The following is a 14,982-nucleotide window of genomic DNA, read 5'->3' as shown; positions in this document are numbered from 1 at the left end:
AAAAATAGTAGAGCAGACAAACTAACATTAACGCTAAGGAACAACACCAAATCACAGTAGAAAAACCCTTCTGTCTGGCATATGCATTATTAAGGCAGACCTGTCAAACCAAATGAAAACTCAAAAAGCTTAAGGTAAGAGTTGGTTACTGCCCAGATCTGCGGGCTATTGCTTGCCCTCCAGCTGCAGAACCGATTGCCTGAATAAAGAACTGTGATCTACGCAGCTAAACAGCAATCTGCCTGTGGAAGGACAGGAAGCGCTCGCTTGCTTTCTTCCTCCTCTTCACCCCCATCTCTTTCCTGCAGAATGGAGGATGGAGTTCAAAGCACACATATACCTGCTGACATTGTCCCAGGATTCAATGATCTTGGAATAATCCAGCTTGGGTGAAGAACCTGCCACCTTAGCAAGCAACATCCAAGCCGGTACAGCACGCTCCGTTTCCACATGAGACATGACATTATTAATGAAAGTGGAGGTGAACTTATTCTGTTTGGACCACATACGAAAAGCTTTGTTCAAGTAACGGCTACAAGGAAGAAAGAAAAGAAAAGTTAAAGGAGGAGTAAACAAAACGCTTGGTCTTAGACACTGGCAGTAAAATCCAGCCTCCCTGTCCAGGATACACTGGGCAACACAACAATGCTGCTATTGCTTGGCATTCCCCCTACTCAGAATACGTAGGGATTTCTACTACGTATTTTACTAACAATATTTTCAGTCTTCCAGTTCATAATCCTGACGCACTACAGACCTGGCATACAAGCATGGATGTAGTGCTCTGGGTCAGTAAGATAGAAGGTCCGACTGATACCATGACACATCAAGAAAATACAATTTCAGCAATCTGTAACAAAGACTTTCTAGTAGTTGTTATTTAATACCCATAATGGGACAGGATACAGTAATGTTAAGGCACCATAACTTGCTCATTTTTCTATTTAACCTTAGTTACCTACTTCACATTGAAAGAGTTCTGAGATTTATCAAGCTGCAAGGTACCCTAAGGTCATGAAGAAGATGGTGCCATGAATCTGCAAACTATGTTATAAAAATAGCCCAAATTAGAACATTGACAGTTTCACAGATTGGCAAGGCAGCACAACCAGTATCTCATTTTCTATTTCTGAGCTATTATGCCCTGTTGACTAATAAACATACAGCTGTCTTTAATCAATGTTGTGTCCTTGTCATACTGTGTGTCATCCCATTTCTTCTGCTTCTTCCCACAGCATTCTGCAAAAGGCAGAATAATTCTATTTGTCATAAGACAAGTAACATATTGTACATCAGAATTAATAAAAGGCGATGTTCTCCTTTCTTTATATATACTTTCTTAATTCTGTCATCAGAACACCTCCATTTGACTTAAATATTCATGCTGCTATCAACACATCAAGAACAGCATGCAACACTCCTGTATATGAACACTCGAGTTCAGGGAGAGAGCACAGGTAACAAGAGCAGCAAGTGAAAATACTTGACACATAAGAAAACTGCACTCTTCTCACCAACTGCCAGCTTGTCCATGCTCAACAGCTCCTCTGTCCCAGGAACTGGCAGAGCAACGTAAGCACCTCACAACATGATGGTTTCCATCTCTAGCAGCAACATGCAGCTAAACTGACTGTTTCAAGCAGGGAATACAAATAGCTTAAAAAAACCCCCAAACCTATAAATTTAGTTTCTTGTCCTTGCACAACAGACGGCACGTGCATTTAAACAATATGTAAACTACGATACCTAATGGTCTCTGGCCATACAATGAATGAGAGCGCTGAGAGTATAAACTCATACTCTTATCTTAGTCCTCCAGTCAATAGGCAATTTCCTTCTGTAAAGGAAAAGTTGCGTATTCTAACAGGATTAAAAGTAAAAAAAATTCTGGATTTTGTCCCTGAATGCTAACATAGTAAAGGCAATAAAAACATCCGACACATTGGACAAAGGGCTGTTACGGAAAAGCCATCAGAGCCCACAATGAAGGGAAAAATGCACTTACTTCAGCTCCTGGCTTTCTGAAGTCAAGAGGGTAAGGAGATCCCACGCTAGAGCCTGCTTTTCATCTTCACTCCTGAATTTATTATAATATTTTATATGTTGCAACAAGAGCTGATCAAGGCAATCCAAGGCCTTTTCTTGGACAGAACTTTCAGTGTCCATCACAACAGGCACCACTCCATTTAACCAGGCCTTCTGCACTAGAACATTATTGTGCTGAGACTGAGAGAAACACATGTTGTATTAGAAACATTTTTAAATCATTATAGGATCCTATATGAAATGATCCTATCCTTTGAAAATAAATTTTAATAAACCCCAACATACTGCTCAACTAGCACTGCGATGTGGCAGCATATGGGACAATGGAACTTGTATCTCCTTGACGCCACGAGGTATTTGATCATATCTGTGATCAAGCTACCTGGTGCTTCTGCTAAAGTACTGTAATACTTTGTTTTGAAACCCTATAAATAATTGTAGCAGTATCGCAATAAAGCTGTACAGCAGATGATTTAACACAAACAAAAAAAAGGCTTTGCTTAATATAAACCCTGTGTTCCAAGCCTAAGTTGCTAACCCTTTGTGAATAAAAAGAATGATTTAACACAAACAAAAAAAAAGCTTTTTGCTTAATATAAACCCTGTGTTCCAAGCCTAAGTTACTAACCCTTTGTGAATAAATAGAAAAGAAGAAAAAATATTGCAGTGCTATCATCTACACATTACATCTTAGTAAAGTGATTCAGATTTTTTTTTTAACTTGAGAAGGCCAGCAACATAAACATTTTCTCCATGACACGTAAATCAACAGCTAGGAAAATAAATGTTTCCAACAGTTGGAAGCATCCTACATAAATCAGAAGTATGTATAAGAATGAGTCATGACTTCCAAGTCAAAAGGTAATGAAAAAGATTAAAACACAGTCATAAAATTAAATTCACTGAATGAACAACTGACGTGTACCAGATCTGTCTGCTTCTTCCTTCTTTTAACCCACAGTTCGCTCATCTCAGGTCTGCATAAGAATTCATGATATTTTTTTCTCACCACAAGGAGCTCTGTTATAGACTGCAAGGCCTGCTTCCGCACAGAAACAGCAGGGTCCCGGCAACGATCTTGAAGAGTGGACAAATCTTCCGCAGTACAAGGAATCACTTTGTGCTTCAGGATGTTCATAAAAACCTGGAAGTCAAATACCAGCATAACTTTGTTGGGAATACAGGCCACGCGCATTGGGTAGCAAATCAAAAATACAATCTACCCCCTACCAACTTTAACTAGAGATTAATTTATCTCACTGAGAGTGAAATATCACATTAACAATTTATGAGTACTGGGTACAACCAGAGATGTAGAATGAAATAGAAAGCATCTTTTCAGTCATTCCGATTTTATAACAGCATTTGGATAGAGTGAATGTCACAATTTCCCCTTGAAAATAACGTGTCTCTTGTATGAACCATGTCTTTTACCTGGTAATAAGGAAGAGGGGATTTTTATTTTTTATTTTTAAATCAAAAAGCATCAAAACAAAACAACTGTAAAGCCTTAACTTGAGAAGCTCAAATCAGTGTGTGAACTGAGGGGGAAGAGTTGGGGTGAAGAGGACTAACAGAGGAAGGCACTCAACAGCAGATGCGTATTTTTTAAAACGATGAAATTTCCATTGAAGCATACCTCTTTAAAAGCTAATGACTTCGTTAAAAAAATTGAGCAACAAGCAAAGTAATGCATACCTCAAAAGAGGCTGGATATAACCTAATCTCTTTGCTAACAAGGTCAAAACAAACTAAGCAGCTAATATGCTTCAGTTTATAAGGAAGTCGCTTAATTGAAATGCCTATTGACATTTGAAAAGAGCCTCTCTTTCTAAATGACGGAATAAGAGAATGTCAGCAAGAGTACTAGAAAAATTTTCCATCATCATGCTTGCATTATTTACCTATCAGGAGCTAGTAAACAAGACCTTTTTAAGGCCTGTAGGCACTCTGCAGGAATAGCAAGAAGCTACAGGTGGCAAAGTTACATACAGTTTGCTACAGTACTATGGCCTAATTATTTATTTTAACGGCATTCTGGGTAATCATTGAGAACAGGGAAGCATGCAAAAAACCACCATACCTGGAGAGCAGATTTCCTCACATTGGTTTTCTCATCCCCAGCTCTCAGTCTCAGCATGGCCATGACTTCTTTTCCTATCCAAAACAGTGATAAAAAGAAGTTACCCACACCACCATTTAGCAGCACTAACACCCTGAACACTGCCCAGCAGCAAGGCGGAATACAGCTCTGAACTCAACTGAGCAACAATTTGTGGCCCGAGACTTTCGGCAGGCAAGAGAGGAGGACTGAACAAAGCACAACAAAAAACCACCCAAAATAATTCAGAATGAGGCATAAGCCAGAGGGGAAAAAACCCCAAACCAACCATTTTTTCAAGTTCTTTCATTTGAAAATATATCTTAGGACATATCACAAAAGAAAGTGATATACTAAATCATTTGATACATGCAGCAAAAAGAAAAAAAAAAAAATCTGTAATTTCTGACCTATTTTTATGTTTTTCTACATAAAAGATGTTAGGCTACCTTCACAGTTTGAAAGCTCATCAGATGAATCATGCACAGTTCTAACAAAAGTCTGTAGCACAGGTAACCCTGCCATCTGTGGGACAAGCATGTTGAGGGCAGGCCACGGACAAACGGATCCAACGCAGACCCAAGATAGGTTAACAGACTTGTATGCCGAGAGCTTAACATGCCTACAACCTTTTGTGAGTTATGCCTCAGAGCTCCACACAGTAGAAAGTATTAATATATGAACGGCTGTGTTTTATAGAGGGGAAATTACTCCATTTATGAACTGACTGAATTCCTTGAGGCTGCAGAATGGCAGCTGCAAAGAAGAACCCAAGAGTCTACAAGGAAACCCGAACACATCTCCCCTCCCCAAATGTAAAGTTAGGCCTCAAATTTTACTTTCCATATCCATACTTATTTCTGCATGTTCTTGGGAAAAATACGTAATTGAGACGACAGTTTATTAAATGACACACAACCGAATACACAGAGCCACAATCAATTATTTCTCACCTTTTGAATCATTCAAATGGACTACTGACAAGCTGGCAATACTGATTTCAAGCATTTTACCATTGCTTTTAAGGTTTCTATTTATTGCTGTTTGTTAGATTTCTTACAGCATTAAGTAAGATTTCCCAAATACATGCCAAATTCAGAGATCTGTTACTTAGAGAGATTCATGCGGAGATCCACTCTGTTGCCATTAAGAAACAGGATTAGTCATAGGGAACTAATCGAAAGTAGTCTGAAAATAAATTTTTACCAAAGAAAGCAAAGGGACTTTGATCTGCGCTTTCTTAATGGGCAGCTAACTGCAATCGCATCTTCCTCCTGAGAACAGCTTGATAGAAAAAGCACAGAACCTTTTTATTGCAAGATTTTGCCATTAAAGTAGTCCAGCTCTTGTGAAAGTGAACAAATCTGCTAAAATAATCACACTTTGCCAATTGATATTGATTTTACTCTCAGTGACATAAAAAAAGAGGGGGGAAAAAAACCCAGCAAACCACCAACCAACCAAAAAACCTGAGTTCTCAATGGCTGAGAAGCATCAAGGGAACATAATGTTTGTATAGTGTTGGGCAGTGGTAATTCTGCAGTGCATACTTCACCCTGCAGATTATCCCTACCCTTCTTATCTTTGCCCTTGTGCATTTAGCACGTTCTGACTATCCTCCGCTAAGATTTATTTCGCTTCTAAAATATGAGCTGTTTGGTCTTCATAGAAGTGCAAAATTAGCACAGGCGTAAGCCAAACACAAGCGTGTGCCAGACAGCTTTACTAATGCACCCTGACTGACTCGGAGAGCCCTGTTATTTCAGCTATCCTCTTGAGCTCCAGACAGTCCTTTTTCATCCAATCCTTCTCTTAATTTGTTTTGCCAAGTGCCAAGTGTATGCTCAGCTGGGTATCAGATACAAAACCAGGCATCCTCTGCCACAAGGAGTCTGCAACTAAACAGGGAATACACAATACCTTAAGTGGCCTGGAGGACATTTCTATCTGAGAGAGCAGATTAATGAAATTTATCAGCGAAATGTTTTAAAAGAAAGCTTTCAGTGGAGAAGATTGGAGCCTGGCTCATGGAGATAGGGAGAGAGATCCCATGTGAAGAGCAGCATGAGACGTGTAACAAAGACACAAACGCAGGAGGTGAACTAAGCAGCGAATTGAATTGTCAGCAGTTCAAGAGGGGTGAACAGCAAGAACTGCGAGCACAGATACTGGCAGAAGCCTAAAGGTTAGGAAGAAAAGCTTTTACATGGAAGAGGAAAAGAAAGGAAGAGATTCAAAGAAGGAACATCGTGGCCATGAAAGCCAACTTTCATGCTGATTTCATGCTATCAGCAAATTAGAACTAGCTGCTTGCCGTTCTGCATCAGTCCATTTAACCTCGCACTCTGCTTTCAACTCCAGCCAATACCTGATGCTGCAGAGAAGTGAATTCTTCCCTACATAACAGTGCTAGTCAAAGGTGCTGTGTTTTATGTAGCAAAAATATATTAGTTCTTTGTGCACTGGAGCAAGAGATTTAATTACCTTTAAATTTATGGAGTTACAAGTTATCTCACAACAATTACCATCCTTTTTGGAAAGAATAAATTACCTGCTTTTCAACAAGTGTTGCCACCACATAGTACAAACGAACATCAGTATTTCAAGATTAAGTGTATTTTTCAGACTTGAGTGGAAATAGTATTTCTTTACGGCTGGCACTTCCACTCCTTTCATCACCCATAAGTGTTTTTTAAGAGCTCTACAGAAAGCTCTCTCCACTTTCTTTGAAAAAGGGACAGCGAATACGCACGCTTCAGAAAGTCTAATTTCAATTAAGGTTTTGAAAAGTTATCTGAAAAGACTAGTATAATTTTGACGTACCGTCAAGCACAGCAGTATTGCTGCTGTCCGTCAACTCAATAGTTTTGAAAGTCGGTAAGGTCTTCAGTGGATGGTTGGACATAGCTGGAAGAAAAGTTGAAAGTTTAAGGATAAAAAAGGCATATGTTCACCCAGCAAGACTGTTCACTGTTAAACAGAGTGCCTCATGCATGCCCTAGGTTTTACAGCTATGCATATTTTTAGAAAATGGCATGCCAAGAAAAGCCTGAGACTTACTATAAGAGAATGACTCTATACCTTCTGCACTGACTATCAAACTCGCAGTGTTTGTGTTTGCTTCCAAGGCTGTATGGTCAGAGGCTGCCAAAAAGAAATAAAAAAAGAAATTAAATGAAGTATTTTAATTCCGGATATGCTGCCATTCCAAATTTTTTCAGGCAAGTAATCTAACCGTAGGATGCTATGTGCATACTTCTGAATTGTGCCATCTGGCCTTTACCACACCTGAGGGAGTTCAGAATGCCAATCACAAACAAAACAGCTTAGCAGAAGCAAAAGGCAACTCAAGATTTAATCAACTGTCAGGCAAGAATCAACTTTTTTTTCCCCCCAATGAGCAATTTCAGTCGTCTGTAAATATCCTTCAAAGGTATCTCATGGAGGAATCTATTTAGAACCGATATATGAGAATAAACCCCTTCCAAATATAAGGCTTCATGAGTAACAAGACTCATCTATTACTTCCCATTATGACACAATACACAAGAACACTATGTGCAGATTTTTAAGTTCCTGACAACTAGTTCTCCTATCTCCCAGTAATTATTCCCCAGAACATTCAAGAAATGTTTTCACTATCTAATTTATCCATAATACTTACAGCTTTGTAGTAAGTCCTGTATACTCTCCAAGGTAGCAGCAGCTTTCATTTCGAGGCAGTGGGCAAAGCTGCTTAAAGCTTTGCTACGGACCACGGGTGCTTTGTCCGAACACCGGCCAAACACCATGACCTGTACTAAAAACTTATGCTTTAGAAACTTCTGATGATCCAGGGACAAGGAGCTGTCCAAGTTCCTCTCTGGCACATCCAACAAAGCTAACGCTACGTCAAGAGCAAACACTCTGTAGGCAATCTGTTTGGAAGAAAAAGCACGCAAGGTGCCCTGTTAATGTAAGCAAAGACACAAGCATTGCCTACTCAGTTTACTCGCTTTTAGGTATCAGTAATAACAACAATGCTATTCAGTACTGATATAGGACCCTTCATCTTCAAAATACTGCTGTATCTGAACCCTGGAACATCAAGGAGACGTACTTACTTTAGTGTTGCGTGAGTATTTATAAAGCCAAGCGATGAAGTCAGCAAACTCTATACAAGGGAGTTTATTCAGCAAATTCACCAAGGCCTGTGCAGCGTATGTGCGATAATCAGCCTTATCTGGGACCTGAAAAACAAGGGCAATCGCACGGTATGATATTTCGACACTCTGCTCTAGAAGCCAGAATGGCATTTTGGGGCTTAAGATAAATATTTTTTTATTTAATGAGGCGATACGGTCACATTCAGCAATGACTGGGAGAACAATCACAGCTTCCTTGGTCCCTACTTCAGCACTCGCCCCCAGTCACACAGCAAATTCCCCAAGGCAAAGGCGGAGCTTAGATTAAATCCAGAGGCAGTACTTCTACATGGCAGTCTTCAGATAGTTAGCTAGGCAAAGAGCTCTCATAATCCTCATTTTCCTCTACCAAAACAGTGGTAAAAGCAACTGCAAATTTTGGAAAAGTCAAAAGTAGGGTACAATCTATTGGGAATGAGGGGGGAAGTGTTCACCCTCAGTATTCTCCCAGAGAGTGACACTATTTTTAAGATGTCTGAAAACTCTCATAAAGATCAACACAAAACGCCATCAGGCTGTCAAGAAATTTGCAAATGATTAAAATCTTTTCATTCCTTACAAAACATTGTGAAAATGGATTTCCTAACTGTTACAGATACTGCAATGTATCCACACATGAGTTCTTCAGCTTAAGATGCAACAAAGCTTAGCATACCTTGGTACAGATATGTTGCAGTAATATTCGAAGAACAGGAAAAACAACTTCTTTCAGCTCATCTACTACAGAACTGCACAGAAGAAAAAGAAGCAAATTTTAATAAGGCTGGTTTTATAACAGAGCAAAAATCACGTCAAAGACATTCCTTCTGGAATGCATTTCAAAAGTCAAGAAAAGCGCGTGTTCTGGAATCACAAGTGCTAGTGCAACAGGATATGGCCAGGGAGCAGACCTACTTTCTACATTAACTTGGCTTTGCAGGCAGAAAACATTTCTTCCGATACCCTCCTACAAGTAGAAGGACAATATGAAAAGCTTTTTCGTTCTCAGTCTACTTAGTATATGTTGTCTGGGGATCTCTGCAGAAACCACACTTTCCAACAACATGGATCCTCACACCCGCGGAATAATAAACATAGGCAAAACATATCTTTAAGCAGGAGAAAGCAAAGAACTAAGGAGAAGTGAGCTCTATATTAATCTTTCATCTTCTTTACAATACTTTGTAGTAATCTACAAAAACCTGAAAAACTGACACAAGGCAAAATACAGAAGGTAGGTCCCTTCCACTTTTCCGTCAAACAGAACTTACTTTCCCCTCCACCAGCAAGTTCAGTGAATTCCCATTACAGACATTTTAATTAAACTTCATTTGCACAAACAACTTCAAAGTCAGTGCCAGTTTGTCTCATCCCTTTATCAACTAAAGAGTGCAGCAAAGGAATGCCAGAAGAAAGAGCAGACATACCCAGGAAGGGTAGTGCCAGAGCTCTGTACTTCACCTGATGAATTTTATAGCCTGATTCCTGGCACTGATCACAGCTGATGTGATTGCAAGGACCGGACGCCTGGAACCCACACCACTTTCCAGCATAAGAATGACATTGAGGATTCGCTGGAAGACACAACGAAGAATCTGGAAAGAAAAGGTTATTTTCAGGTTCATTTCAGTAGCAACTGGAGCCCACGGATAAGCATTCTGACCAGGTTTATGAAATAATTCTGAACCAAACAAACTTAGATCCCAATAACAGCACCTGTCAAAATAGGACTCCTAGCAGAATAATTCAAAGAGGACCCATTAATACACACAACATCTTTCCTAGCTGTGGTGTTCTCATACAAGTCCAGTAAGGCCTAAGAAGGGCTTCCTGACACCACCAACAGATCCCCTCCAAAGCAGTGGACTTCAATTCACCAGACATTCGGAATTTGAGGAAATTCGTTGGGTTTTGCACAGGAGACACCTTAAACTAAATGTATGCGTTTACCGCCATGTGCACTTCAACTTTTGGAGCTTCCTCCCTGCCACACGTTTGGGACCACAGCATGCCTCATTATCCTGACATTCACTGAGCAAACAGGAGAGGCGGGGATGATGAGGCGGGTCTGGGAAGGGGAGCTACTACATCTTCTTGATACCACAAATGTCAACAATTCTGAAAAGCCTGTGCTGCCCTGAGAAACAAAGGACGTTGGCAGGTCTAAGGCTGCCAAAGCTGGGCAGACACTCAGGTATACATCAGGTTAGCGTGTACTAAGCTCCAGGCCTTCCTGACTAGACAGCCGCTAATACCCTGGCTTGCTAGCTCAGAACTAGTCCAGGTGGGTTTACAGAGACTCGCAAACGCAGCAGCACGGTCACACCCAAAGTTCAAAAGCCCCATCCATAGGAGCAGCACGCAGATAAGTGGGAGACGACACAGTGCGCTTGACAATTTAACAACATAAAAATGTAAAGCTGCAGACATATTTCTGGTAGAACTGGATGTTCCATGATGACAGAGTATTCTCTGAATGAGAATCAGCCCTGCTTACCATCATCTGCGCATAACACCTCCCCATCATGCTTCACTGCTGCACAACCCAATGCCACAGCATGCTACCAAGCAGTGCTGGAGCTCCACCTAGCAGGAAACAAGAAAATTCCAGGCAAAGGCAGTAACCTGGAATTCTCTTTTTTAAGACACAGAGATCTAACGCCACTGTAGCTATCCTCCGTTTTCGATTCATTTGCCACAAGAGTCACTGGAGTACAGCACTCAACGATCACGAAACGCATCATCATACAAGTCAAAGTAAGTAAGGACTGGGGTGGAAGAAAGCGTCTTGCCTCTGACCCAGCAAAGACATGCACACACACAAAAAATAAAACTAATGTAAATAAGTAAAAAACACGCAAGCAAAAATGACGTGCAGAGAAGGAAAGAAACAGCTACTCCTTTTCAATACAGCAGCGAGAATTTTAAAGATTTTGTCCAACTTTTACCTTATCTTCTGTACCATGTAGAGGCGAACACAGTAATCGCAGTCCATGATAGGCCAGCTCGGGAACATACTTGGCTTCATTAACATTCCTAAGCAAAAGGCAGCAAAGAGATGTCTTCATCTCTCCTCACAGAAACATTTACTACAACTATTACAACTAAACGTGCTCATTGACTGAAAAACGTTCAATATTCACTAAATGTCGTTTACTGTTAGCTAGGTGGAACACGTTCTAATTATCTTTAGCGAAAGAAATCACTGCTTTCATTTTCGTATAAACAGGATAATAACAACACAAGCATCGAGCGCTTTACTTGTTCAAAGCACCGTATAAACATTAGGAATTATTCACTCACATTGCTGCTGAAAACTTGAACTCATGTACCGCTGGCTCAAAGTTTGTCATTTCAACAAAGATCTGCAAGGAAACAGAGCCAAGCTTAGTTAGTTCACATGAGGGGGAGACGTGCAGGTCTGCTCGGATGCTTGGAGGTCAGACCACAGAGGACTTGAGTCTAACGTTCAAACCACAGTGCCTCCCTTGAAGCAGAACGTAAGGAGACCCCAAAGCCCAGAGGCTCAACACCATGTGTCTTCCCCACGGGTACGGCGAGGGGTAAGCACCGCAGAACAAAACACGAACTGCCTGGCTGGCACTAGCCAGCAAGCGCTAAGCATAAGAGAGAGACATGGAGCAGGCACCCCCCTCCAAGATTTACACTGAGGACAGCCTAATCAGGGGACCAGTTAATGAGAGGCAGGGCTGCCAGCACTCCCGTGGCTACGGAGTGCTCTGCATCCACCAAAAGTTTGTGTTAGGGGACATAAGGTTCCTTGAGTTGAATCTTATTACCTGCAGGCAGTTCTGCACACACTGAGGTTTTTCTTTTAGGGAGAACTTAGGCAGAAGTCTCAAGAAGTTTTTCAAAAGAAGGAAAATCGAATTGCGAACTTGAAGAAGATCATCCGTTGAAAAGTAAACGTTTTCACAATCCCCTTCCTCCTCTTCCTCCTCCTCCTCTTCCAATATCTCTTCCATCTATATTGGTAGAAAAGAGAAACAGCACCATCCTGTCTCACAGCACTGGCTGATCTCTTTTGCACATTTTGGTGCTTCACAGAGTTCTCAGGCTAGGTCCTGCGCGATTTCACATGCAAAATTCTAAATCTTTTCTTTCAGATTAATTAACACACTTAACAGTGGCAAAAAAACCAAACAACAGGCAGAAAGAAGAAAGTTGTGTACAAAAAAAGAAAGCTCCGACACAGCCTATTCTCGTTTTGAAGGAGAAAGTCCATCAGAACTGAAGACAATTATCTGAATTCTAATCTGACACTTGGAGATTCATCTCAAGTAATTCCCATTGTGCCTGTGCCCTTCTTGCCTTGCTTGTCATGACCCCGCGGCACCGATGTTCTCTCAGGATTTCTGATGTGTAATCCTCAGTTCCGTTTAAAAAAAAAAAAAATCATATAAACGTTAGAACGAGCAGCTGAGTACAGCTAACCAAAGCATTTAGCCCTTAACTTCCCATCAGGAAGTTGGCAAGGAAACTCAAATGTCATTTGTAAGCTGGTCACACACTAACTTGAAGGTCTCTTGAAGAAGCTGATATAAATTAATTAGTTTCTCCCTCTGCTACTGAGCTTTCTAACAATGTGCCACAGACAAATAAGCTGTATTTTTTCTATTACTCAGCAGCCAGGAAACTGCAGCTAATGTTGAATCATCAGACCCCTGAAATTCCTAATAATAGGTAGAGGATCAAGAGCAAAGCTGAACTGCTGAATAAAAGGTTAAGAATTAAAAAAAGGGGTGAAAAAGAGGAAGGGTATCACACTGACCTAGAAGTGAAATAGCTTGCCAACAATTTGCTTATTAAGAGAGATTTATATCTGAAGGGATTATGCAAACACCTTACATTGCCATTCCTGCATGGTTTTCCTTTCTTTCTATTTCTTCTTGCATTGGTCTGAGAGCTTTGAGCGCGCATCTTCTTTCTTTTCCTCATCAGATCCAGTTCTCGAGGCCAACTTTTTGTCAGGGTGTGGAGACATTTATCAAACATCACTTGATGGAACAGCTGGTTAGCTACGCTGCCTGCCCAGAAAAGACAACATCAGCCATCTTCCAGACAAAAAACAGTGAGAGCATCAAATCATCTGGCCATCTCTCCATTTGCTTTGACAGCCAAATAGATGGCCAGGACAAAGGCATTGTCCGGGGAGCCTAAGAAAGTTCAGGCGAAGAAGAAAGAATTGTTTGAACAAAGCCAAACTGCATCAGGATGGCATGTCATCAGCGATGACATTCTCTAGTAGGATCACCAGCTGACTGACCCCTTATAGCCGGTAACATGCCGCACAACAAAGATCAGCAAAACCTAAGTAGAGTACGTGTTAGCCTTGAATAACAAAGGATACTGCTGTGAATCACCTACTAGAAAACTCCAGCTGCTGGTCATTTTAAACAAAGACTTTTGTTTTCACAAATGAACCTGTCCAAAAGCACCGCACAGTGAAATCCTCTCTAGTTGCAGAGCAGGAACAGGAATAAGCTTCTGCCTTCGCTGCATATTATTGTCAAACCGGAGGGATATGTGCGGTTCCTGCCCTGTGTACCGTGCAGGCTCCTCTGTCGCCCTTGCCACAGAACTACTAAGAAGATGCGTGGCAACGCAGACCCGGGCTGAGACCATCACGCCATGTTATGGCAGACCAAGCTGCTATCAGACCGTAACAGCCGTTCAGCACTCAACACCATGGCTGAGCTTGATCCCCAAGGATTTCAGGGAGATCAAGCGAAGGGTTCAAAAGCCGTCACTTGTTCCACCTGGAATTCTTATAAATGAGAGAGAGCTGATTTTGCCTGAGCGACGTTTTATCCAACAATAAAGAGGCACGCCCCTTCACTCACCTGGGATTTCCAGCAGTAAGAAGTACAACCCAGCCGCATGAAGAGCGTAAACCCTCTGCTGTGCATTAGCTCTTTTACGCTGGCCCGCTTGGACAAAGTGGTGCAACACGGCCACGAGAGCATGATGAGAGAAGTTGTTTTCAGCAAACAAGGTCCAGATATTCTGAGGCAAAATAGGCGAGTAAGAGTGAGAAATCCCGTAACAACATAGCTCTCTGCCAATAGCTAGTAGTCACATTTTAACAGCTGCCGCTGCAACCAACCCCCTGCATATATTATATCATGTCTTTCTTTAAAATAGGTTTTAATAATTATGTTATAGTACATAGTACTGTGTATAATTTATATGATGTTATATTAAAGATGTTTTCTAAACTCGGGAATGGCTTCCCTCCGAAGCACGTCTGACCGGGATTCCTTAGTGCAGCCTTAGAATATTTTGTCATTTGGGAGGCGGGGCAGGCCTGAACGCCAGAGAAGCGCAGGCCCCGCGCCTTTGCCCCGCAGAACACGGCCCAGCGGGGTCGGCCTTACCTCTCTGCTCTCCCGGTCCTCCCCGGCAAACGGGGACAGGGACCGGTAAAGCCAGGTGAAAGCACCGAGCCCATCTCCCGCGATCTCCTCCGCTGTCCTGGGGTCCAGAGGTTCCGCCTCCGTGAAATCCAGGTCCCAGACCGCGTTCGCCCAGGCTGAGGGGGGGGAAAAGGGTTTACGGGCGTCAGGCGCGAAGCTCCCTCCCCGCGCACGCTCCGCTCCGAAGAACGCTTCGGACGCGGAAGGAACCGAGCGAGGCGCCAACACCGGGTCC

The 14,982-nt window shown here is 41.8% G+C and overlaps 1 protein-coding gene across 1 annotated transcript in view; it reads right to left on the bottom strand.

Moving 5' to 3' along the window:
* Nucleotides 1–14,861, bottom strand: part of NCAPD3 (non-SMC condensin II complex subunit D3) — a gene marked incomplete at its 5' end in the record, with an annotated part of 29,417 nt that extends 14,556 nt beyond the window's left edge. Inside the window, 16 exons of the mRNA XM_019472599.1 lie at nucleotides 341–532; nucleotides 2,006–2,226; nucleotides 3,056–3,190; nucleotides 4,130–4,203; nucleotides 6,971–7,054; nucleotides 7,229–7,291; nucleotides 7,812–8,064; nucleotides 8,251–8,376; nucleotides 8,987–9,059; nucleotides 9,772–9,905; nucleotides 11,259–11,346; nucleotides 11,614–11,675; nucleotides 12,111–12,296; nucleotides 13,180–13,358; nucleotides 14,175–14,337; nucleotides 14,709–14,861. Coding sequence (XP_019328144.1) covers nucleotides 341–532; nucleotides 2,006–2,226; nucleotides 3,056–3,190; nucleotides 4,130–4,203; nucleotides 6,971–7,054; nucleotides 7,229–7,291; nucleotides 7,812–8,064; nucleotides 8,251–8,376; nucleotides 8,987–9,059; nucleotides 9,772–9,905; nucleotides 11,259–11,346; nucleotides 11,614–11,675; nucleotides 12,111–12,296; nucleotides 13,180–13,358; nucleotides 14,175–14,337; nucleotides 14,709–14,861 — 2,186 coding nt within the window. The remainder of the gene's footprint in view (nucleotides 1–340; nucleotides 533–2,005; nucleotides 2,227–3,055; nucleotides 3,191–4,129; nucleotides 4,204–6,970; nucleotides 7,055–7,228; nucleotides 7,292–7,811; nucleotides 8,065–8,250; nucleotides 8,377–8,986; nucleotides 9,060–9,771; nucleotides 9,906–11,258; nucleotides 11,347–11,613; nucleotides 11,676–12,110; nucleotides 12,297–13,179; nucleotides 13,359–14,174; nucleotides 14,338–14,708) is intronic.
* Between the last annotated feature and the right edge of the window lie 121 nt (nucleotides 14,862–14,982).

This window comes from Aptenodytes forsteri, unplaced genomic scaffold (genome assembly GCF_000699145.1).
Source record: "Aptenodytes forsteri isolate BGI_AS27 unplaced genomic scaffold, ASM69914v1 Scaffold324, whole genome shotgun sequence".
NCBI lineage: Eukaryota > Metazoa > Chordata > Aves > Sphenisciformes > Spheniscidae > Aptenodytes > Aptenodytes forsteri.
The sequence above is the reverse complement of the archived record's forward strand: the minus strand, read 5'-3'. Positions and strand labels throughout refer to the sequence as shown.